A 27011-nucleotide genomic window follows, 5' to 3' on the forward strand; every position below is an offset into this window, starting at 1 on the left:
AGCAGAACCGAAGTAACTTTTTTTTTTTTGGTACAGGGAATCGAACTCAGGTCCTTAAGCTTGTGAGGCAGGTGGCAGAACCACTGAGCTAAATCCCCGGCCTGAGAAGTAACTTTAAGGAAAGACAGGGTTTTTTTTTTTTGCCAGAAAATGGAAAATATACATTTCTACTTATTGAACATCTTTTAGCCCTTTGGAATCTTGGCAGAATGAAAAAATCCTAATCAAAAAAGTCCTCAGAACTTCTTGATAAAGTAATCATACTGGACATTAAGATATGTAGAATGTGAATGTCTAAGATTTAGTTTATTACACTGGGAGGGGGTTGGAGTACATAGTAGACAAATAGTAGACTGTCTACACAGAATTGAATCATTTTTCTCTTCCAAATAAGATTGTCCCAAATTCACCAATGGTCAAAATGCTCCCATTTCCAGGTTATTTCTTGGATCTGGAAATATGTCAGTTCAATTCTGGTCTTTAATTCATGTCCTAAGTGGACTCTTGCTGTCTTTGGCTCAGAAACAACACCTGCACACAAACACTCAATAACCAGAATGTGGAAATCTGACCCAAGTCCACAAAAGTAAAAAAGACAAGTCTAAAAATATGAAGTCACGTTTGGCTTTCCATGGTGCTAAATATTTCAGGCATACACTTTAAAGATTCCGAAGAATGCTTAGGCAAAATGGGAGTGGGCCAAAATTAGTCAAGAACTGAAGCTTTCTTTCTGCATTAATAGAGATTTTAAAAAATTTATAAATGTATATGAATATATATACATATAAATAGTCTGGTATGTATCTTTAATCTTACTCTAGTGTAAATCTGAGGTGACTTTGAAAAGTACATAACTTAAAAAGATTAATTCTAGCTATTTCTAATTTCATCCTCTGCTAATCTCTGAAACATATTTAGATGAACACATTCAGACAGAGGATGGTTCAGCTGGTCTATTTTTGATACAAGCAGAGTAAACTATGTCATTGTGTCACCTACTATGAAATCTCAGCCTCAATGATGTGGGCACTTAATCATCTGTCCTTTACTCAACAGGTCAAACTGGGAGGTGGGGAGCCTTTCTGTTGACTAATCAAAATGCCTGCCTCCCACCACCCCCAGCCATCAGGAAGGGGAGGTGGCAGGAACAGACATTGCACAGGGCTTCAAAAGCTCTGCATACCAAAGTCAGACTCTGAATAGAAAATTGCCACCAAGACACAAAAGCAGAGAGCAAGAGGAAAAATAAAGATACAGCAATCACAATCACAGAGCGATTGACCTTACCTTGGCAACAGCTTTTCCATCAGAATTATTGTTGGAATCCTTAACTCCACTGAAGGAATCTCTTCTCTGTGGGCATGCTTTCTTTTTGCGTGGTCTACCTTTAAGATTTGGCGCTGAAAACAAACAGAATAATTGATATACATTTTTGCTGGCACAGGTTCCATTAGTAAAGATCCACAGTCTTACTACAGGGGTCTTCTTCGATTGTTCAGTGAAAGGCATGTATTTGTGTCAGCCAATTTTCATTAGATGCTTCTCTGAAGGGTTATACCTTGGTACTAACAGTATATAGTCTTCAATACAAGCTTTCCAAAGCTAAGCTCTCACTCTTTATCATATCTAATTAATATAAATAAAATGAAGCTTAAGGGATGATAAGGAAAATGCTCCTCCCACTGTTAAAAAAGAATCCTCTGAGGCTGAAAGACAACACTGAACCAGGCTCTGAGATCATTCCTTATGTTTTGTTTTTATCTTGTTTTCTGAAACCTTAGTGATATGCCAGCTCATCATGGTATCTTAGGAATGGAACATTTGAAAACATCTCTCTTTGAAAGTGTTTGAAGACATAAATATATTCTCAAATTATCATACAGATTAAGGAAAGAGAGAGCACGCTACTGAGAGAAGCATTAATAATAACAAGCTGCCAAGTATTAGTCCATGTATTGACTAATAATATTTTGACCAGCATGTTTCAAATCTCAACAAATCTGGCAGATACATTTAAATCGGCATGCTTTCTTTTCCTTCTCAATCTATTTTTTTGAAGAATCAGAGGGTTATATGAAATAAATTCCAAAGACTGCACTGGGGTTAGCCTCATTCCATTGGGGTTACACTTTTTTAAAGCTGTGGACAAGATACAAATCAAAGTTATACTTCATCTTTGATGTTGAGCTTGGTTCCCTTTAAGATCTGTAAGGGGGGAGGGTGCTGTTTACGAGTGCTATGATTGTCGGGCAGCAGCTTTCACATTTAACTTCGTCACCAAAGTCCAGCAAAATTAAAATCAACCAACTAACCCAGCAGTCCTCAAACAATTCCAAACTAACGAATTTGATCTCAAACAATTTCTTCCATAACTTTCAAGGTATCCACACATTTTTACCACTTGAAGGAAAGATTACAACAATGTCATATCTGAAAAACACGACCTCTTTTAATTGCTGTTAATCTTACTTATGCCACGCAGTTTCACCAGCGGTTTTAGGTCATTTTACATTGTACAAATTTTACTGACACAAGTAATTCCTACTAATCTGATTTTCTGCTGTGGATGAGTTTTGCTGTTGGTAAAGCCCAGTAAGGCAGACAGCTGCCTTAATAATCAGAGGCAAAAACCCAAAAAAGTTTCAAAAGCATTTTCAGGGGCTGGGACCCCCCTTCCTCAAACTGCTCTTATCTCATTCCTCAAAACGTGGGTCTGAAAGTCCATCCCAGAAAGCCAGCACGGAATTATCAAAGGTAGACAAGTTCACAAACAAAATCAAGCAAAAAGAAAGTAGCGGTTACCCATTCCAGTCGACAAACATCTGCCTGATTGATGTCTGTGCTCATGAAAAACTACAGCATGTGACTGCTCCCCGGCCACATCCCTGGAAGTCTCGAGCGGTGTGGATGTCAGCTTCGCTCTGAATGCGAGCTGTGAGGCTCAGCGCTCTGCTTACAACTCCCCTCCCCCGGCAGCTCCATTACTCATGTAAACACACGGCAGTGACTAGCACCGAGTGTGTGGGATGAGCTCTGAGCACTTCGCTGGAGCTGCCAGACTGGCAGGGAGGGATCTGCTCTCTCCACCTCCCCTCGCGGGGTTGGTGATTTCATCTGGCTTATTCTGTGGCTCCTGACCTCTTGCTCCTCGGTGGAGCAGCCTGATGCCACGTTCCATGAATCTGACATGGGCCACAGCCCAGAGCCAGGGCGTGGACTGTTTTGTTTAGAAGATGGAGTGTAGCACAGAAGTGTTTCCACAATGATCCCAAGTGCTAAGACTTTAAAGACTTTAATGACCGCGAGTGAAGGATATACTTTCATATCCCTTATCAAAATAATAGCTGAGCAGAAAACTAACAGAAACAAACAGAACTTGAGGGAGTGGGTCTGAGACATTTCCTCAGAAGACACAGAACAATATCCCCTCTGTTCTAAGGCTTGCTGCTATGATCTTCCCCTCCCAGCATTTTGGTGAAAAGCACTTAAACCTAAAAGGCATTTATTTCCGGAAAAGCTTTCAAATCCCAAAGGCCTTTTTGAAAGAGAACTTGCTTTGAACATGCTGTTTTAAATACTGAAGGCGACAGTTCCAGGAAACGACAAGAAGTCATCCCTGAACTAGATCTATTTTCTGTATTCTTCGAGCTGTTTTCAGATCCCAGAGAAGCACATGTCCTGCCCCAGCGGATTCTAAGAATTATAAATTTAGAACAGACCGGCACCTAATATTCTGGTCATACAAACCTAAACTCTAAATGGAATGTGATCAAGAGGGAAAGCCTTTGGTTCCTAATGGGGACACATCCATGGTTACTTCAGGTACAATTAGGCAAATTCTACCCGTCACTCAAGGTGGGAACTCAGGTCTCTCTTTTAGTCTCCCCTCTGAACTCGTTCTCTGTTCTCTTAGGGATTGTGCCATTGGATTCTTTGTATTTGAACTGTGTTTGAGCTTCCCATACTGGACTGGATGGTCCTTAAAGGTAGGAAGGGCTGTGTCGATTTATCTCTGATCTGCCCTAGTACAACACTCAGGAGGCAGCATTGCAAAACATGGATTTGTTGAATGAACAAGTGACTAATGAAAACACAAATGCCCACATATTTTTTGCTCCCTCATGAGCTGGGCCCACCAGCCTGACCACGTGGCATACTTGTCCCCCTGGGCACCTGTAAAACTGCATTCACCTTTATGACTTACACTGATGCTCTGGGAACATGAGCCAGTAAAGTGAGGGTGCACCAGGAAAGGGATAGGAGGCCCCAGGCTTTTAGTTCCTGATTACTATTAAGCCTTTGCATTGGGCATCTAGGCAGGGTCATAATCTTGCCCCACATGCAATGTAGAAATGCAAAAACAGCCAGTGTCCCAGGGCACTCAAGACTGGTTAGGAGTCCCCATAGTACAACTGGAGATCTGTTGGATTTATAGATCCCACATAAAGCTTTAGGATTGAGAGGCTGGCTTTTGGGAATAGCAAAAATTCTGGTTCCCTGTCCACATCTTTTTTCCCCTATGGGGATAAAACAAATCAATTGCTGTGACTAAAAAATAAATATGCTATTGCATGTGGGGGTCAGGGGTGTGGTAGGCTTTGGATTTTAATTCATTCACTTATGAAACAGCCCCAGCACTTCCAGCCACCCTGGATGGATCTATACCTGCCCTCATCTGGAAAGTCAAATTCTGGGGACATACTGAGAGCAACAAAGCCCTAAGACTCCAGCACTGGAGCAGCTCTGGTGCTGTAGGTAAGACAGGTATCTACCAGCAAAGCTCTGCTGAGAAGCCAGCAGCACACTCAGTGAAGAGTACCTACTTCTGTCAGTTCTACTTTAAACAAAACACAGTGCAAAGCAATAAAGACACAGTTACTTTTACTTGTGTATATATAACCCATTGCCCAGCCCTTGCCTGGCCCATTGGAGGGTTCAGTAAGTGCTCTTTGCAAGAAGCTTTCAACATTACACTGACATAACAATAGTAGCTAAGGTAACATTTCTTGGGGACTTTGCCAGTGATTATTCCGAGTGCTTTCCAAGCAATAACTTATTTAAAACTCACAATGGGCCACTGAGGAAGGCACAGTCTTATCCCCATTTTACAGATCAGGAAACTGAAGTAGCAGTGAAATTACTTGTATTGTGTCATGTAATTGGCTATTGGCAGTGGGATGCCAACCCAGGCAACTGGGCTTTATTCAGAGTCCCTGCTTTAAGCACTTTCTTCCTACTAAACACACACACAGACACACACACACACACACACACACACACACACAAACACATGATCTTTCTGCCTCATAATGAGGTATTCATATTAACTCCAGCTGGCAGTCATCAGGGAGCTTTTCCCAAATGAAAACACTCTCAAATACTACACAGTGCCCATCCCAGCAAGCAGCAAGCATCCCACAGACTTGGCAGAGGACAGAGTCCCCCTTAGTCCTGACTCAGCAGTAGGTGACATGACTTCCACGAAAGCCTTGTGCATATTACCCCTTTACAGTGGGCCTCCCGCTCTTCTGCATGATCTGTGAAAGATCTCTGCTTTTAAAAGAAATTCTTTCCTCTCTGACTGTCCATCTGTTCCTTTTCCTCAGTGCCAAGAAATTAACAACTATTCACCTTTGTGAAGTCACTGCTATTTCTATAGGTGTTAATCCCCAGAGGTTCAAGCTACCTCCAGTGTTCCCATCCATGCCGATATCTAATCCGCTTTTGTGCTATTGTTTTCCTTTTTTAACTCCTTCAAATATTAACGAATTACAGTCTATTTTCTTGACAACACAGCAAAACAAGTTTGTTGTTTTTCCAAAAGGGTTTATTAGATCAGAGACCTGGACATTCCTGTGTATATTTACTTCATTATGGGTTCAGACAAGTTATGTGTCTGGGCAGAGCAGGTGTGGGAAACTTTCATCTCAGCCCCAACTCTTGCAATAATCATAATAAAACAAAGGAAATGTAACCAGTTACTGGCAAAGTAAATTGCTTTTGGCTTAAATGTTCCTGTTTTTTTCTACTGTGTTCTTCCTGTCATGACCGTCTCTTTTTTTTAATAGCATTTATGCTGTTGGAAATACCACGAAGATAAACTGCTATAAAAGCTGGATTGACTCATCAGTTAACAACTCTTTCTTCCCATTTTGCAGAGAGGACTTTGTTGCCAACACAGCTACATAGTCTCTCGAGAAATTCTTTGTGAGCCTCCAATCAGAGATACAGCGTACTTGTTGGTGAGAAATTGAATCAGAGAAATGGAAAACCAGGCGTAATTTTCCTAAGAGTTTGACCCCTGGGGTCAATGTCTAGAGGAAGTCAGCAGAGCGTTAACTCATTTAATTTGCAAGTTGTGTGTGTGCCTGCACTAATGTGTGCCAATGTATATTTTAAACATGAGCCAGAAAGCTCCACCGATGGAAGATGGAAGTATTAGGTACTGACAAACACTGTGCTGTGTATAGTCTGTGTTCCTGAGAATGCTTTGCATTTGTGCAATGTTTCTTCTCTGAGGATTGCGATTCTCTGATACATTCTCTTTGCACACAATAATCTTAAAATACTCTGGCAAGTTTTAGCGTGGTACATTGCTTTCTGGGGGTGAAAATACCCTGGTTTACTTATCATTTATTGTGTTCTATTTTCAGTGTTTCACTTTTGACTACTTAGAAACTTCCTCTTTCACTACAACAAAAATAGGATAAGTGTTTTTAAAGTTATTAACAAATGAGTAAAAGATTTAGGAACCAAGTATGGCAGAATGTTTGATCAAAGCCACTCCTAAAATTTATGAGTGTAATAAAAGAAAGGCATTTCTCAGATAATCCCTTACAGAATTTCAGTTTTAAAATACTTGGGGAAAAAAAAGAAAACTAAAAGCTCTAAGCCCTTATTTTGGCTTTAATTTAAAACTAATATTTTAAATTTAAAAATTCATACATATTCCCTAAAATTTTTATTTCAAATCCAAAGTTTTAGTCCATATAATGCCTGTTGGTATTCAATTGGCTGACTGTGAGTTTATAAAATACTGATCAAAAGTATAGTTAATGTTAAAATTTATTTTATTGTTTTCCTATATACAGTTTATTTTACTGTTTGCCTATTTCCAACAGAAATACTTGAGAAATTATTTTATTGTTTGAGATAGGAACACATAGGGCCATTAACTAGCATAACTTGATATTGTGGGACAGTCTAAGTAATGAACATGGCAAATCAATGCTGTGAGTGTTATTATTTGGTAATGGTTCTGACAATCCCCTTTTATTTTTTTCTCAAATAAAGGGATTAAAAAGATGAGTGCAGAGATGTGAGCTCAGATTCTACAGCCAGATTTAAATATACTATCTTTCAAATGGTACCAAGACCATACAGCACTGACCAGCCAGCAATGGATGTGACCCAGAGGAATTATGCTCATCACCCTGGATGTCACGGGCCATGTAGAGTCCTGGCTTTGAGTCTCCAAGTCTGCTGCTGTACCCCAAGCCATACCCTGGCATTGCTTGAATTGCTAACTACAACGTGGGATTGCTGATGAACTATGCTGTCACAGCACCCAGGTCCCCATTCTACCTCCTAGAAGGGTGAGCAATTGTATTGTTAGAAAGAGGGTGAAAACAAAATGAGGCTTGCTTTATATGAGATCTAACCATTTTGGCTTTTTGTCAAAATCATTGAGGTCCCCAAGAGTTGCTAATGAGAGTGGAATGTATTACCACATTTGTCATACCTGGACTGCTTGGGCAGTTTAAATCCAAAACAGCCGGGGACTTCATCGACTGCTGAACAACCCATGTAAGTAAACACTCTTGTAATCTCTTCCAAAACATGACCAGTCTTACTCATTCCTGTTTCATACTTGTGAATGCTGGAGCATTGTTAATGCCCCTGATCAAAGTTTTAGTAATTTCATAGGCATGTGATTTGCATAGCTATTTCCTGAACCACCCTCTCTCTCTCTGCCCTGGAGGTCTTTACTTCTCAGAAACACTTAAAAACATAGATTATTTCACTCCTACCTTCCCCCACCCTGTATGTGGAAAAAGGACTTGCTAGCTCATCCATATTGCTAATTGGGTTTGAAACATATGATTACATGTGTTTCTGCATTAAAGGCAAACAAACCTCTTTTGTAGGCAGCTTTTATCAACAGACAGAGGCAAATTTCTACCCTTATTTTTTCCCTGTGTCTTGAGGAGACAGAGAACTATAGATGATTAAGTATTATAGATATTATTCTAAAATCATATAGTGGATCTCAGGGAAATAGAGAAATGTTCAAAAGTCTAGAAGAAATGTTCACGAGGGCACACTGGCAAAAACAGACAAGACATTATAGAGCTTTTCACTACCACTAGAGGAATAGGAGACCTCTGGGGGATGAGACTTGGTATAGAGTGAGGAGAGAGCTGGGTTTTCAGTGCATAGATTCTAAGAGAGAATCCTGGCCATAGGGAAAGGGATTGAAACCCATGCCATACCTTTCACACTCTCCCTTCACCCTGAGCTCTATTGTGGTCACCCATAGTATCCTCTAGTGGAAACCATACCAGGTAGAGGGTCCTCTTTACCATACTGCAAGGGGTGGGGGTTCTCTAACTGTTTGGGAAAAGCATATGAACCTTTGGGATAATAGGGCCCAGGCACCACGTCATGGACCAGACTGTGGCCTCAGTTCCTGAATGTCAGAAGCCTGTGGCCAGACTCCTCTGCCTTAGAAAGCCACGTGCTCTGCAAGGGACATCAGGGCAGGCAGGACACCCACTGCCTCTGCAGGGCTCTTAAGGGTACAGGAGCAGCATATCTAGGTGCTCATGCTACGCACAAAGCCTCCGCTTTCCCCACTCTCACCTTGCCCCCAGCTGCAGGGTCTTGTTTTAAAGTCACAGATCTAAAACAGGCTCAAGTCTGAACTTTTACATTTACCTGGCAACTCCTCTGTCCTACTGTCCATCTCTTCATATGCTAGGCATCAAGGAGTCCCTTCCAGGACCCTAACCCTGGCCCGGGCTCCCTTCCAATAGACAAAATCATGCACACAAGTTTCTATGATTAGAATAAGTATGTTAAATCAATGCATAACACTATAAACACAGATGTAGTCTTTCCTAGTATGTTACTATACAATAAAAATAGAATATTAATTTAATATAATTATCTATTTTTGTTTAAGTATCCACTCTGGAAATGCCTTAGGAGGATATTTTAATTTCCACACTTTCTAAAGATTATAAGATAGGACCTCAACACAGAGAATTAATTTTTGTCTCTCTTTTTCTTTTCTTTGCAATCAATAAACCTGTTCATTTCAGTCTATGATTGATATGTTCTATGGTGTTGTATTGAACATGACAGCACAGAACTGAATATTTTTGTATCAAATAGCCTTGCCAGGAACAGTAAATATCAGAATAACGTTTAAACTCATATATAAACAGAACATTCTTGTTCAGCGATTTCTCTAGGTCTGGAAATGAGATATTCCATTTTCAACACTGAGGATAATTGATTTGCTACATCTCTAAAGAACACTCCCCATTTGGAAATAAGCAAAAGAGAGTTTTGGGGGGATATGTGCGTATGTGGATTAACACGGAGACATTTAACTTATTACAGACTTGGATGAATATATTATGAGAGACATCTTGGTGTTTAAAACATGTACACATAAGAAAAAGTAAAAGGTCATCAAGTAAATATAGACTCCCAATTTCTTTTTTTTAAAGATCCAAAAGTAATTTGTACTGAAAAGAGATTTTTTTCATTCTCCTTACGCTTTTCTACCTTTGAGAAAGAGTAATTTAAGAAGTAGGGCCATGCCTTACTTAAAAGTAAAAATATGACTTCTCAGTGGTCTGAGGTTCTGACACATTTTTCTTTGTTTGGATAAAACCCTCTCTCTCTGTCCTTCCCCACTAGGTACCAGTCCCGCCTCTGACAAAGCAAGCACTTTCCAGGGCTTCAAGCTTCATTTATCTGTGAGGTACAGGAGCCACGGTCCTGGAAAATGACCTTAAAATTCTACCCAAAGGACTCATATAGACTGCATAGAAGCGGGTGTGAACTGGAACAGGGGGAGGTGAGGGTTCAAAAGGAGAGGAGAAAGAACCCAGGGGTGTGAGCAGAGAGGCAGTGACAAGGTGTGTAACACATGGTGATATATTAACTATGGATGATGATTGTAACTCAACAGGGCAAACTGGAGTACTCAGGTAATGGGAACTAGAGTTTGGCACACTGTAGAAGAACAACAGATACTATCAGAAACCTTCTGTAAATCTCTCCGTGAACACAGGAATTAAAATTTATTTGCGTTCTTCTCCAAGTAAGATGAACACCTCTCTCACTCTTTAGAGTTGCTGTGTCTCAGACAGTCACCACGAGGCACAGGTGGCCACAGAGCACTTGAAATACATCAAATCCCAACTGAGGTGTGCAACAAGTGCAAGATATACACTGGTTTCCAAGACTTGGTACAAAGAAAATAAAACATCTCATTAATAACATTTTATATCATTTACATATTGAAAGGATAATATTTTGGATACAATGAATTAAATAAAATATATTACTAAAATTAATCCCACGTGTTTCTTTTTGTCTCTTAAAGTGCGGTTATTAAAATACTTTAAATGACACGTGGTTTGCATTATCTCTCTCCTGGGTGATGCTGGCTTAGTCAACAATTCAACGTTCTGATAATAGATATGTTCTTGAAAATATGTGTTAAAATGTAGACAGAACAAGATAACATCTGAAGCAAGAATAATCAGCAAATATCACGATTCAAAGTTTCAGTGCAATTTAGAATTTTATTTCCTATTTACGGAGGACAGTCATATAGAGATGTTAATGTCTGAAAAATTTGCCGAAGCTGAGGTCTCCTCTTTGTAACATTTAAATCGGGTAATCATTCACTCAAGGCTACTAAATAGCTCTGAGGAGGATGCTATTTCATTAACTTCCTTAACTAAGATGTCCAAACAAATGTTAAGCCTTGAAGGCAGAGTGGGGGAGAAACAGAGAATGAAGGGGGAGAGCCAGAGAAACAGACAGAGACAGAGACAGAGACTGAGACACACAGAGAGAACATAAAGATAGAGGGGCCAATTATTTATTCCATGACTTATTCATTTCTGTTGCCATTACAAATTGTGTAATGTATAATGTAAGTGAATTTTGAATAAGGGAAAATGGAACTTGAACTTGAGTGATTTTGGCTAGAGCTAAGTAGGAACTTTTAACCGCAAATTATTGAGTAAGTTCACAGTCTGACTGTGTTTGCCTTTTGGAGATTTTATTTGAAAGTAAGTAGAGAGGTAAGATATAGTCAGACCTAAAGTTAAGGGCATAAGCTACTTGGCTTCGCCAACCCAGCTGGCCAATGTCTCATCCTCCCAAATAAGTGGTCACAAGAGCTGAAATCAGTGCCATTCACTCCACCCCCTCACCTTCGGATTCCTGTGGTAGCAGTGACACAGAAACATAACCAGATATTAACAGCAGCCTACAAATACAACATGCCAATCAAATGGCTACACACTCTCCAGGATGCCCTTGTGGAACCTCCTCCCCCTTACTCCCTTAAAAATGGTTCAGTTTGTAAAAATAAAAGGACAGCAATGGTGGCAGTGGAAATAAGTTTAGGAAGTATTTTCTTTTCTTAGAAGGGAAGAGTTGCTGTAGCATTTAAGGCAATAACATGCAGAGAGATTAAGACCAAAACCTCTGTAATAGCAACAAAACGTGCAATGAATATTATATATCAGACTGTTTAATACTTGCAGATTTTTTTTTTTTTAATGAAATCAGCTGGCAGGTTCCACTTACATCCAATGAGGCAGCCTCCACACCTCTGGTATGTTTCTGATATCTAACTATAGAAGTATTTGTCTTTGTCTTCCAAACTCTTTTATAGCACATGGTATGCATATTTCAGCATCCAACATTATTAACTCATGACCAACTGTCAGTTGATGGTTATCTACCACATGGGGTCTCCACAAAAGGGATCCTTATTTGGGCAAAAGCTCTTGTCTGCACCAGTCTGTTACATTTTCCCTTAGAAGAACTTTATTTGGATTGTTAATTCGCTGTTAGTGGAAACTCAGAGGCTGCCTGTGTGGCAATTGAGAAGCAGAGAAATAAATCCTTACCAAGTTAAAACACAGCTGATATTAAAACCATTGCTAGCTTTGTTAGCTGTAAGCAAACTTTCCACCGCCCTCTCGTGGTGAATCTATGTGATGCCATGCGACAACCATAAAAATCCAGAAACTACGAGTTTAATCAAATACAGGTAAGAACATTCATCTTGGATAGAAACAGACACAAATCACAACCTTATGCTGCTTTATGTGTTTTAGAATTTACATTTAACAGTGATGGCCATAGTGGGGTGAGGGTAGGTGGGGCTTGTAATATAGAAATTAGAACTTTTTCTTTCAGAGTATGATGACTTCCCTACATTTACAATTTTAGCTATTATATATGGGGCAAATTGATTTTTATGAGATTTAGAATCTTTAAAAAATCATGCCCACATTTTTAAAGTTCCTTCATAACCAAAAATAGACTGATGTTCCAACTGGTTTGGAATTATAGGAACCAAGGAAAGAACTCAGAATAATTCCCTAATATGGAAGAAAAACCATTTAAAAAGAAAAATAAGGAATAGCATATTTGTTTCTGATGATAGACAGCATACGGAAACTTGAGATTTATAAAAACCCAAATGTAGGTATAGGTTTTCTTTCTATATTTTCTAAAAATAAAAGAAAACTTCTGAACTGCAGGTTTAATAATCAGCTACCAATTTAGCACTTAATTTTATTTTTTTAAAATGACATTTAAAATGTCTGCTGTATGCCTTTTGACAATTTCCTGCCTAGCAGGCCCATCCCCAAAAAGCAAACAAGCTTGGTATTAAAACAAACTGAGCAACTCAAGAAGTAGCTGGGGGAGAAGTTGCGGCTAAGTACACAAGAACATAAACTATTTTTCATCTTATTACCAGTAAATGTACCATTTCTCTCTTTTATGTGTCTTCTCTTTAAATAAAAGCCACTCCTCTACCCAGCAAGAACAAAAATTCTCTGTGTTTTCAATATGATTTTAGAGGCAGACTCATCTTAACTTGGCTTTTCCACTCACACGTGGAAGTTCAGTTTTGCAACAACCGTTGTTTGGTTTGTCTTTGAATTAGCAAAGTTCTCAAAGTAATTTTACTATAAAATTAAACATCTGGGAGTTCTTTAGCAAAACATGACAAGTCTTGTTCTTCTTTGTACTATTGTGCAAGCTGAAATACCCTTTCTTTCATGTTTTTATATTCCAAAATGAATTCCCTAGTTGGCCTTGTTTAGCTTTTTAAAAAATAATAAAGAAGAGGGTGGTACTTGCTGACCTCTGAAATTCATCTGCTTTTAAGTACAGGCATTTACACGAGGTATGTACTCAAAGGGCTTTTGTTTAATTCTTATTATGAAATGTAAAATGATATTCCACCTTAATATAATGCCAATCCTGTGTGGAATACAGGTGTTTGCATTTCTGAGGACTGAGGTATCTTATGCCTATTTTGCAGATGGGAAAACTGAAACATGGCTAAATGGTAAGGAAGTACAGAACCAAGATGTTCATGGAAGTTGGAATTAAATTTAGAATTTGACTCCTAGCCCAGGACTCTAACCACGTGAGGGCCCTGAGTCTTTGGAATCAACAGAAGACCAATTTTAAAACATTCCTTTGACATTATTAACCACAGCCTCAGGGCTCAGGGAAGTGGGGGTGGGGGGCGGGGCCTGGAAACATAATACAGAGCTGCTAGGTGACAGTCTATGGCGACATTGCTAATAATATGGATTACCTGATCCAGGCTGCAGTATATTCTAGGAATACTCCCATCCAAGTACTAACCAGGCCCGACCCTGCTTAGCTTCCGAGATATTCTAGGAATACTCAGAGGCTTAATGATTCCTTTTGTATCTTAAAAAATCAGAAATCTAGATTTGAAGGCTATTGTAGGTGGCTTTCTGAATTATAGTGCCAGAGTCAAGACAAGACATGAATTGCTGGAAACGGTAAGCAAAGACCATCCTTGAAGTTGGTGAATCCAAGCTGTATTGACAGGAGGCTTCTTCATTTGAGTAATTTATAGACTGATGGAATTCCACAGCTTAAAGAGAACCTTAGGTACTGTCTGGTCCCAACTCACTCAACACATGAAAAGCGCACACACACACACACACACACACACACACACACACACAGAGTCACACAGCACACAGCAGAGCTGTGAGCGGGCTCTGAATGTGGCTGGCTGTGCGGGACCAGCAGCTGCACTGTGGCAACAGATGGCTTTTCAGTGGGCCCTGAATACCTCCACTTGGGTCTCTGCCGGGCAAGCTCTGTCCTCCCAAGACCACGTTACTGAAGCACACTTTCCAAGGAACTGCAATTAATAAAGTCAAATGGGAGTTGACAAGGACACTCCCGCTGTGTTCAAATGCCAAAACATACAACGGGGAAGGCTCACTTGGAGCGCGCAGACCAACCGTAGGTCCTTCTGGCAGGACTTCTATGCACCACGCTCCCAGCTGTTTGCCCAGTCCCAAGTGGGAGGGACCAAGAGGGAAATGCTTGCTTGCCAGGACAGCACCCGGACATTTGGCATCAACGGCTACCACCTGCTTGCTTTTATAAGGCTGGGGTGGAAACGGTGAGGGAGCACTTCTGGAATAAGGAAAGGCTCAGGAGCCCTGGGGGCAAGAATAAATGGCCTACAGCCTACCTTGATATGGTCTCCTTGTTAGCTTCTAACCACCCTAACAAATGCCTTGGAAGTCCCAAGCATGTCCTGTAGCTTCCAATCCCGGCACTTTTGTTCCTCAGCTTCCTTTGATAATAATACATTCCCCCTTTACCTGTTCGTTCCAGACTCACAATGGGCACCACATCCTCCAGAAAGCATCCTTATACTCTCTTATCCACAGCTGAGTGAGGAGCCCTTTGTTCTTAGCTTGTGTATCAAGTACACTTCTACCCTAGCACACATCTCTTTCTGTATGCAAATAGTATCTGCCTTTCTGACTCAGTAGACACTAAGGAAATTACATCTGCCTTGGTCAATATAGCATCATCATAATACATGTCCAATAAATGGTTATGAGCAAATGACTGTACCATGTTTTTGAAAACAGTATCTGGCACTTCATAGGAGTATAGCAAATACCGTATTTGTTATACCGCACTGACTGCTGATCTCACTGGAGAAAATAGATACCTCTAAGAGGGCAGGGTAGGTAGTGTTATGTCTTAGTGGCTCTCCTTACCTATATACCATCTTCTCTTGGTCCTGACTGTAATTAATAAAGGAAAGATATGTACACCCACATTGCAATTTGTACCATGTAACTCTAAGACTCAGCAACTGTCAACTACTTACTTAACCGAAAAGTGCCTTGTCTGTGGACACACAGATCTGACCTGTTTTGCCAGGACCTTCAAACCCAAAGGGATGCTGACTGTCCTAGAGAGCCCTGTACCTGGTAAGTCAGCAACACCTAACAGAAAAGAAGCGGTGTGGGGAGGGTGGCATACTGCCTGGTGAGAATCAGTTTTAAGGAATCCCAGCTCTACAAAGGTGCCTAAAAATGTGCGTGCACATGAGAGTCTAGGCGAATCTATAATGCAGAGATGAAATTTAAATTCCAATGAAGATTTTTAACAAAGATCAATAAAATAGGAGATTGATCTGCAGTTAAAAGTTCTCAGTAATGGAATAGTCTAGAAATTTCATAAATAACGCTTTTATCTTGATTGCAAAATAATCTCCTGCCACAAAAACAAGGCGAATCAAGATAGGAAATTGTTCAGCGGGAATTAAAATGTCACACTTTACACAGAATAAAGCATTGCAATCACCAGGGAAACACACATTCCAAATGTGTTAACACAAAATTACATACATCACTTAATTATATAAGCGCGTAGCTCCTGAGTAACCCATTAGCTAAACATGTCGGGCTGAGGTTGAATATACACATGCAATATTTTTAGCGCAGAGGGGATGTAACTATGTCAGACCTGGCACCATACAGCCTGAGATGGCAAGTGCTATTAAACTGAGATGCAATCATGTTGAAAAGGAAACATTAACAAACAGCAGACAATTGAGAAGAAAATACAGTGAGCTTGTGTTCTACTACATGTGCTTCCAAAACCTTATATAACTATTCATTGTCTACTTCATCTGGCTGGCATCCCAGCTTTCTTCTATACTATACTAATTTTATAATAATAAACTGCCACACCAGTTTTATGAAATCACGAACAATGAGGGTTGCAGTTACATCTGATTATCTTTTCCAGCAAAGGACACTATCCTGAAATGAAACAGCCTCATGCAAAACCATCTACTTCAGTTAAAATGGTCCCCGGAGTTCGCCTCTGAGAAAAATGGTAACGTCATCTTTTCTTTCATCTCTACAGCACTGGGAAAGCTGGTAAAACTGCTGCTGGCTACCCAAGTTTCACAAGGAGGTAGTGAGGGCACAGGCTTTGAGAGCAGGTAGCTCTGAATTAACTTTATAAATAAGGCAACTATATGCTACTGGGCAAGTCATCCATTGCCTCTTGGGGACTGAATTTACCCATCCTTCAAAAGATCTCTATCTTGAAAGATTATGACATACAAAGAATACAAACAAGGCTACATTAGGCCACACCTACCACACTGTCCTCCACTGAGGGCACTAATAAATGGTGACACCATTATTATCACTGTTACATACACAAACACATGGAAGTAATACATTACTTCAAGCATTTCGAGAAGGCAGTAGCTGCGTGGTGGGAGTTACTGACACTTGGGAAACATCTGAGCTCTCAGCACAGAAGTAAGCTCCTTGCAGAACCTAAGAAGAAAGAAAAAGTGCTGGAAAACTATAGTGTCATTTGACACAAGCATCTGGCACGGCTTCCTGGATGGTGAAATGCTGACTAAGCTTGCAGCTCTTCCAATACAGAGGCAGTAACTAGGTTGGTAAAGGGTACAAGTACATGTCTCATACCATGTTTGGAGCAACTTTAAATCGAAAGGCAAAAATGAAGAAAGGTGATAACCACACTATAAAGTGTGGCCTAAGTAAGAGAAAAGAGAGAGAGACAGAGATGGAGTGTGGGAGGGACTACGCCAAGAATTCACATCCCCTAAATAAATCACTGAATGTTTCTGAAATGTACTCACTCAACACTCAGGCTCCCCAAATCAGCTGAATCCTCTACATCTACAAATCAACATACAGAAGGCTATGAACATGGTAGGGGCCTAAGAAATAGAAACAAACTGAATGGGATTGAACATGGAAGGTCTGTTGGTTCTAGGAGTCCTAGTATAGACAAACCTATCTTTCAGGAAAGTTGAACCTAAATTAGGGTTCAAGGTTATTTTTCTAGGATTTTTCACCAGGACATTCCTATTAATCAAATCACACTTTAAACAAGTCCCTACAAGGCAAAAGAGAAGAGCAAATTCGACTTACTCTGAAGTTAGGGCAGAGCAGGTCACTTAGGAGAAAAGGAATCACGTAGTATTTAAGGACCTTATTTCTACTGACCAAACCAAGTCTCAATTTTTGCTTCTAACTTCCAGTATTCATTGATTCAATAAATACTTATTGATCACCATTATACATCTGACTTTGTGTTAGTCCAGCTAGTGATGAAAGAAACAGCATAGTTTCTGATGTTAAAGGAGTTGACATTTTCACTGATTCTGAATACATATCTTGCTCACCAAGCATCAGTTCCCTCATCTGCAAAATTGGGGGATGGTCATTGAATGATAGATGAGGTTATGAACTGGCAGTCCATAGAACAAATCTGCCTGGTGCTATAATTCGTTCAGCTTTCACAATTTGTCTAAGTCATCAATTGAAAATCAGAAGATTTTCACACAAAAATAGAAACGTCTGGCTTTTCTTAAAGGGTTGAGGGATCTGACAATACTGAGCTCATATTCCTATAACAACAAAAGATGGGCTGAAAAGCAGCTGCTGCTTTAGACAGAACACAGCTGTCTCTTGGTTCCTGATTTCTCACAGGCTCCACCTGCACCTCCCCCTCTAGGTTCCCTGCTGATGCCTCAGGACACCTGAGTGTGTGACCTTTGCTCTGGAAGTTCTCTTCAGTTCTTTACATTTCAAGTAAAGTATGACTATGTGAGATACCAATGGTATGAATCAGTTCCTTGCAGAGATGAGAGGTTCTTTGATTAACCCATGTTCTGTACCTACTAGGCCTAGTTCAAACATCCTATACTGGTTACCAGAGGTAGGATAATCATTTTTCTTAAGAGTTTTTCAAATCTTTATCAGCTACATATTTATTTGGAATTGTATAGGAAGCAATTCTGCTTGAAGGCAGGAAAGTGGACCAAGCCACAGGAGGAAGTCCCTCTTTGCAAGTGTCCAAAATGAATAGATTTTTCTGTGTGGCTCTAGGGATAATAGATAGGATTATTTTTCCTTTTTGTGGTACTAAGGATTGAATCCAAGGGCTTCATACTAGACTACATCCTGAGCATTTAAAAAAAAAAATTTTTCCTGCCATCTGCTTTGCAAGCGCAAAGTCCCGAGTTCGATCCCGGTACCAAAAAAAATTTTTTTTTTTTTACATTTTGGCATACGGTCTCATCAAGTTGTTAAGTTGCTCAGTCTGGGGTCAAACTTGCAATCCTTCTGTCTCAGCCTTCCAGACTGCTGAGATAATAGGTTTGCTCCTGGTGAATGAGCTTTGCAACGGGTATCAGAAACTCAGTCATCTCAGCTGAACTTGAACTGTATTTGCTCTTCATTCATTTTTAGAACATTTGCGCTCCAAAAGTGCTTCTTGATGGTTTCTAGGCAACTATTGTTGTACACATGCAAGAGGCATTAATCGTGTGAACATTTTCTAAAACAGGGAAAAAATTGCTCAAAACTGAGGATGTTGCCATACCTAAAATAAAATATTTCCTCCTTAGGCACATGTCCAGAATGGAGCCACCAGAGGTTGCTGGCTTCTGCATGTTGCAGGGTAAGATGATTCACCAAAAATTAATCATCTGCGCTTATTTGTGTTCCATCTTCCCTCTTCAGCCTAGCCCCACACATAAGTAGCCTCATTGTATAACAAAACCTCAAGCTCAGGAGAACTGGGACTTGCCTTATTAAATACTTTCTGTTTTTCCCATGGCACGGTTCCCTATCACCCACATTTTTCCTGACATGTGTATTTCATACTTGCATGTCCTCTGGGCAGGACAACTGTAGCTCATCAATTATTACAACAGGCTTCAGAACCCACTAAACTTATCACACTGTGATCATTTCTTTCTCTGACCCTAATGGAAACAAGAACTTTTCTATTTTCCACATCAAAGATGGAAGCTTTCTGCTGATGCCAAATGCTGTGTGCTTCTTACCCATAAACGTACAATTTACTTTATAGTGTGTTTTCCTGGACTTTTTTTTGACATTCTGATGTCATGATCAGCTACAAAGACAGACATACATTAAGCCAAACATCTAAACTAAACATGGGTAGAATTTGTCGCAAGGTAATCTCTTTCTTTTGTTGAATATTAAGTGAGGAAACACAAATTTCCATCAAGATGAAGTCCTAAGAGCAAAAGAAGCTAATCTCATAGTCTTTCTATTATCTGATTGCCATAGGCAACCAGTTTCCTCATCTGTAAACTGGGGGAAATGATTCAGTGTTCAGATCAGTGCCTGGCATATAGTAAATAGTGCATAAGCAGTAGCCATTATTATTATTAGATCCTGTTTGTTTTCCTGTTATTTCTTAGCTATGTAGTCTCATTTTATTTAATTCCAATAAGTATAATTGTCAAACTTCCAAGCTTGCTCTTGGACAGCCAGGAAGATAAGAGAGAGTTTGCTACTCCTAGAACTAAGAGCAGCCTGTGCAATGTGTGCAGGAGTCAGAGTGGCAGGAAGGGAGAAGGAGAATATTACAGCTCTAGAATTCCCCGGGTAGAAAAATCCAAGGCCTCTCTGTGTGCCCACTGTTATTCCCAAATGTCCCACAAACTTTCCTGGAGAGGGGATGCAGACTAGCAGATCTTTCTTGGTTTAGGTTAATTGTGGAATGTACTATAAATCTTTTTAGTGATATATGCCATGTGCTGTGCTAAGACCTTTCATTTAATCTTCATACAATATCCCCTGGAAATGAATAGTATCACTGACAACTTAAAATGAGGAAACTGAGACATACAAAAGTTGTTTGCCCAGAAGAACATGGATGGTAAGTAACTGAGTGGACACCGAGTCCCAGACCATGTGTCTCCAGAGTTCATCCTCTTGGTTTTGTGTTTCCTGCTTTTACAGAGTAGCATAACTCACACCATACTGGTGAATGGACTTGGTGCCCTGAGATGAGGGGGCCAGAGGAGACAGGTATAAAGCAGACTGCAGTGACAACTGGCCCATACCTCACATAGGGTTGCTCACTCAGTGCTACAAACCTGTACTTTAGTACTGACATCACTCCTTCAAACCAAGAGAGAAACAATTCTGAGTTCATTCATTCTTCTCCCTGTCCTTGTCACCACTAAAGGAAATGAAATGCATTCCATTCTAAGCTAAGGTAAACATAATAGCAGAGTTAAGAATCATTTTCAAGAAAATTTTCTTGGGCATCAATTTGTCTTATGATCAAGGTGGTCACCAAAGAAACACTAGACCTAACAATAGGGATTCTTATTATTTAGGGACATTAAATCAAATTTGTTTGCTGGAAGTTAGAGTTGACACACCCTTTCAATAGTCTCTGTGACCCAGGACAGGCAGGCTGCACATGAGGACGCAGTGATTTCCAGATGTCCTTACTATCACAAAGCTGAGGTTCTGGCATGGGAGAGAGAGAGAGAGAGAGAGAGAGAGAGTGAGCGAGAATGAGAGAGAAAGAGATTACGGTTAGGTGCTATACAAGGGCAGGAGGAGCACAGCACCCCTGGGTGCTGATCTCAGTGAAACTTCACGGGAAGCATTTCTGAGGAGTGATGTTTATGCTGACTCTGCAGGATGGAAGGAGAAGTTGGCCAGCCTGAGGGTCATGCAATGATGACAGGGTTTCTTTTCTAGGAAAGATACAAAGGTTTAGACTCAAGGGAGAGAAAAATAAGTTTAAGAATGAAAATAAATCCTATATTGCTAGGCTGTACAGAACCCAAGGGAAGGGCCAACATCTGTGACATAAGCACATTTTCATGGCCAAGACTCTCCATGTTAAAGGACTTTAGGAGATAGACAGACTCAAGGAGCTAGGTCAGGACCTGGGACAAGACAGGGTTGCTGAGTGGGTAGGACTACAAGAGATGAAGAGAAGAGAGGAAATACAGACTGTGTCCTGCCCTACTCTTTCCTCTGTAGTATAGACACAGGGCGAAATAAGCCTGGCTACCCACCCTGACAAGAGCATCCTTACCCCAGTACCTTGTCACTGTGACACGACTCTTCATTTGTACATATCACCCTTGGTGGTAAAAGCCTTACAATTACTCCTTTCATTCCCATTAGCCCATGTTCAGCAATTTCTGTGGCTAAAGTTACCCATTTTAATATATGATTCTTCATTTATTCATTTTCAGCCAGCACACAATTTTTAATTAGCTTGTTCTTTATTAGGGACACAGAGCAGGTTATTAACTAGGTGCATCTTTGGATCTTTAAAAAGAGTGAAAAAGACATAATCAATCTGCGTGTGATGTTTAGGGGTTTAGTTAGTATTAGTCAACATATTTATAGCAAATCTCATCAAGCTCCATTTTTAAACCCTGACTCAGCTGACAATCCCACAAAGCAGAAGGGAAGAGTGGGATTAATATATTAGTCACTTGTAAAACTTGCCAGTCCCTCAATTACACTAGTTCCAGTAAAATGTTCAGGGGAATAATTTAAAACAATTTTTTTTAAAGTAGAGCCTCTCTGTGTACTGCTTCTGACACAAAAGATTTGTGTCACTCTAGCATATTACTTATTTACTGTTACAATTGTTTAATTCAGGGGGCTCCTCACCAGATTTGGAATGCCTGAAAGGCCAGTGCTCTGTTGGGTTCTTTATTGTCCTTGCCTTATTTCCTTCCATGGGGCTGCACACAATTACATAGTCAGTAAGCAATAAATGTCAGTTGGAAACATAAATAAATGAACAAGCTGACTGTCCCCACTGCGCGTATCTGCTAATAAGTAATACAGAAAGCTGAGGGATCAAAAGAGTCACATGACTCTCAGTGACATGGAGAAGTCCTTTGGCCACTCCATTTGGCAGTTCTGCCCTGGCCACTTGTTCCACATGGTACTGCTGGAGGTTGGATACAAATCAGCAGGAATCCAAAACCACCTGCAGAAAAGTCACTTGGAATTTAAACCCAACTGAAGCAGGTGAGAGAAGGAGGTAAATGAGTGATATCACCACCTAATTAGAAAGCTGGTTCTTAGCAGTTACTCAGTTATTTCCTTATTACCTATTTCCAGGCACTTGTGAGAATTTGAATGGTCAGGATCTTGGTTTGTCTTCGCTAGACACAAACACCTCTGGGGCTTCTACTCATTGAAAGTCCTTTCGGAATATATTTATGAAAGTATTTTAGAAATCCAATCTGCTAGAAATCAAAGAAGCTTTCCATTTGCTTCAACTCCATCGACCAAGGGTCAGCCTGCGTGGAATAGTTTGCTGGGTTATACATACAAAATTTGAAGGATTTATATCAATAGCTATAGTATGGTTACAAGTTTTACCTATACTTCTCCCCCTGCAGTGACCTGATCAAGAGTGACTTGTATTTAGCATGTTTTTCTAATTACATCTCTGCTGTGACATTTAGCAACTATTGCTGGAAACACACAAGCAAACATAGGTCATCAAGCTAATATGCAGACAGTAGATGCCAACAGTGGATACAACTACAAAATCATAAGTGCAAATGCCCAGGCTTGCTAGAGGGAAATTTATAATGAATAAAGGCTGACACAGAAATCCAGATCATCTTTCCAAAGAGCCACCAGAAATGACCCCAAATCTTCCCCTCTCCAAACTCTGTCTAAATATATCCATCTGAATCCTCCCAAAATAATGCCATTGAATTCTATGCTAAGATAAAAAGGTTCCTTTGTTGTGAGACTTGTTGCAGTAAAAATAAGGCAGGCATGAATTACAAAGATGTAAGATAAGAACTGTGTGTGGAAAACACTGTGATAGATGACACATCTCGTTAAATATAATTTTATGTGATCAGTTACTCTATTGCCTGTTTAATTGATTTATATACACTTTAGGAAGCTTTTTACTGTTCAGAATGTAATTATATACTTTATAATTGAGTACATAGTTGATTAATTACAATGTTTATGGTTATTTCAACTGAAAGTTGGATATTCGGTCCTTGGTCAGAACACTACTCTCCCTACCTTTAAACAGTATTTGTTCCCACAAATACTATTCTATGAAAATGAATTATATTCAATCTACAAGACATTGTTTCCACAGGACCTTTAAATATAGTAATCAAATAGCTACTTTTTCTTTAGATAATTGTCTGTTCCTAAGAATCTTGGTGTAGGGTCATTCTCAAAACTTAATTTTGAAAGTTCTTTCCAAATAATTTCAGAACAAGGAGAGAAAAGCAACAGAGATGATAATTTGCATCCAGAGGGAATACAGTCTAAATCTACTCATAAATTTTTTCCTAGATTTTCTTCAATTCAATGGTTTGGTAGCTTTTGTACTCTTTAATAAGAACAATGGGAAGTTAATCTTTCTCCTGAAAGAAAAAAAAAATCAGAAAACATAATTTTGTCAAATCTCCTTCAAAGGAATTTCTTTCCTAGCTTCTTATCTGTTCAGAGCTGCTTAAGATATGGTAGTCAATATCAATCAGGAAACATTTGACCTAAAGAGATAAAAGTCCGGAGGTATGAGGGTTTGATGAATGGTTTGCCCTTATCAGCTTGTAATTGCTATTATAAACTCAACAGAAAGGTTGCCTTCCACTCTCCTTTCTGAAATAAGCCTCAAATTTAAAAAAAAAAGTGTGTGTGGGTCACCATTAAACCTCCGGCAGTGAGCATGTGCAGGGCCCATTGGCTGCCACACACAGAACAGGTTCTGCTTTAGTCAAAATTATGAGTCTCTTAAATTCTACATTTCTCTCTCTCTCGGAATGTAAGTACATACACATTTACTTGTTAGTATTTGCAGCCCTAGATTCTATAATTCATGAAGGCAGAGGACAAGGCCTAATGCAGTGCCTGGCATACAATAAGCTCTCCCTACTTGTTGAATTGATGATTAGTGGCCTCGACAGAAAGAAGAACTGATGGATGGTGAATAAGGCACTCTATGTGAGGGGATTATCATCTTCATTTCATAGCTAAGGCAAGTAGGGCTCAAAAGTGCAGTCAGAGTAGGCAGTAAAATTACATTGGGGTCTTCCATATCTTTATGTGTATGTTGCGGAAGATAGGAGTCTTTGATACAGAGTCTGTATCTAAGACTCAAAAAGGTGGAACCAGGAGAGGGGACATCACTAGTTCCATCTCTGTGTGACCTTGGTCATTACTACTATTGTTATTATTGCAAGACTACTGTCGCATAGGCACAGTGCAGAACATTTCCTGTGTGAAATTTTGGCCAATCTTTATGACAACTGAGAAGCAGGTGTTATTATTCTTGTATATAAAATGAGAAAACTCAGTAACTTAAATTGCAACAACAGAACGTACAAGGAGACCAAACATCAGGAAAACCTAAGGTAAATTTCCCGAATATTTACTATCTACTTTTAAAGGGTGGTAGACAACAATGGTGAAGGGAGAGCTTTATTTCTTAAGAGCCACAGGAATGCTCCAGTTCATTATCTCATCATTGGAACACAAGAGGAACATGCTGTCATTATTGGAACACAAGGGGAATGGCAGCTTATTTTAGACTCTTCCATTCACACAGCTTATTCTATGAGTCCAACAGCAGCTTTTGCATCTGTGATAGCAGATTCTTATTATCTCCCTTTGTCCGCACAAAGGGCTCTTGGAAGGACAAGGAGGGTTGTGTTTGCCAGCTAAGTGTTGTTGTGGTAATTTGAAAGGTAAGTGGGGCATTGGTGTGAAAGATTAGCCATAAAGCCCTAATAATTTCCAACCAAAGCTTTTATCTTGTAGATTTGTGGCTCTGTGTTCTGCAGCCCCCCCCTTTTTTTTGGTACCAGGGATAGAACTCGGGTCCTTGCACTTGCGAGGCAGGTGACGGAACCACTGGGCTAAATCCCCGGCCCTGCAGCCCCTTTCTCCTGCAGCTCTAGTGACACCAGTACCCTAGGACCAACTGCTCTGATGCCTTCCCTGAGAGGTTCAGTGGCCCCTTAGGTCTCATCAGGTTCAAAGCTTTTGACGGCACAAGCGTGCCAAACAGTGTGGGCACACCTCGGACATCTATATCATCCTTGAAATTAAAGACCTTCAGGAAGCTGCTCTAACCACCTTTGACATCAATATTTTCTTTTTCAACTACGTATAATCTTTATCACACAGGTAGTGACTTATTTTGCCATGCAAAGTTTGTTTTATGATTCAATTCAAGTTGATTTATATAGTCGCACAAATAGGCTGCATTTTCCAATGTGTCTAGTTCGGGGCAGAACAGCCACCATTCATTCAATATTTGTGGCTTGACTAAAATATCAAACATAGCCCTCTTAACTTTGTCCCAAAGTATCATTATTATTGGTTCTATAAGTCTTCCTTTCACATGAGTAATATCCATGTCACTACTTATCTTTCAACTCAGCTATCTTTCTTTCAGCTATCTACTCTCATTTTTCTTTTTTTTTCTTCTTTCTGGATTTGACCAATAATTTGTTATTTCTCCCTTGACAATTTGCTCTAAATCCCTAGCCTTCTCCCTTCTCTAAATCTATCTTGAGCTAAACAATCCTCTTGGTTCTGTGGTATTTTATTTTCCTGGTATAAGAAAATGACTCAAAATGGGGCAATGGCTTGCTGCTATGTTTATAAATATGCCATTTGGTCAAGTTGGTATAAGGAAACCAAAAAGAACTCTATGTCCACATATATAACATAGAGGCTGGTCAATTACTCACTATGAATGGTGGACGAAGGCGGCAGTACAAGGAAAAGCTCCCTAATTTAAACTTAAGAAGCAAACTGAGGGGAAGTCTAAATTGATGAACATTCCAGTACACATTACGTTACTTTCAAACATTTGACAATCCACTGATAAAGGATGTCCAAAGAGAGGTGTTACTTTAATCAATAGGTAAGAACTGTCCACAGCAGGGAGTTTCCTCTTAAAGACTAATTGCTACTACTAAGTGGTTCTGCTATATGTAATAGGTACTGGCAATATAGGACCTTCAAATAATATAGGGGAAACAATGTAACTCCCAACCTGTAAATATTGTAGACAGCTGTTAGGTAGAAAGACTATACACAGTCAGACAAGGCTGGGGCCTTGAGAGAGTCAGTGCAAAAGATGAAAAGACATTACAACTATGGCTGGAGACACATCTGTTGGAGACCAGGTCTCAAGATAAAGATGAAATGACCAGGCTTACATACTTCCTCAAGGGATAAATGGTAACACCTGGCCCAATAAAGTCTAAATAGACATTATTCACCCCAGTGTGTGACCAAGACCTCCACATCCATCCTTTCCTAAAAAAAGTTCTTAGTTCTTTCTATGTCCACTTGCTGTGTGACTAGCTTCCCCATTGGATCAAATTTACCTAAGTGGCTATATTTGTAATCTTATTGGTTGATCATAATTTTGCCCTATGTTGTACCCACCTCATGATTTTGCTCTATAAAACTTCCCCTGTGAAGTGGAGTCCCCGGCAACCCATTTGGGTCCCCTCCTACCTCTCAGAAACTATAAAATCTCTCCCTCTCAATAAATATTTCCTACTCTTAACCTCCATT

The 27011-nt window shown here is 39.9% G+C and overlaps 1 protein-coding gene across 3 annotated transcripts in view; it reads right to left on the reverse strand.

The window, feature by feature from the left end:
* Arid5b (AT-rich interaction domain 5B) overlaps positions 1–27011 on the reverse strand; it is a 178359-nt gene that overhangs the window by 41933 nt on the left and 109415 nt on the right. For 2 of the 3 annotated variants that reach the window (XM_004858263.4, XM_087184810.1), the window contains one exon: positions 1288–1400. In XM_004858263.4, coding sequence (XP_004858320.1) covers positions 1288–1400 — 113 coding nt within the window. Of the gene's footprint in view, positions 1–1287; positions 1401–2802; positions 4855–27011 lie in introns of those variants that run through there. The other variant, XM_004858264.4, reaches the window with a different exon arrangement.

This window comes from Heterocephalus glaber, unplaced genomic scaffold, assembly GCF_053883595.1.
Source record: "Heterocephalus glaber isolate CG9 unplaced genomic scaffold, H.glaber_assembly_v1.0 deba00001497, whole genome shotgun sequence".
Lineage (NCBI taxonomy): Eukaryota > Metazoa > Chordata > Mammalia > Rodentia > Bathyergidae > Heterocephalus > Heterocephalus glaber.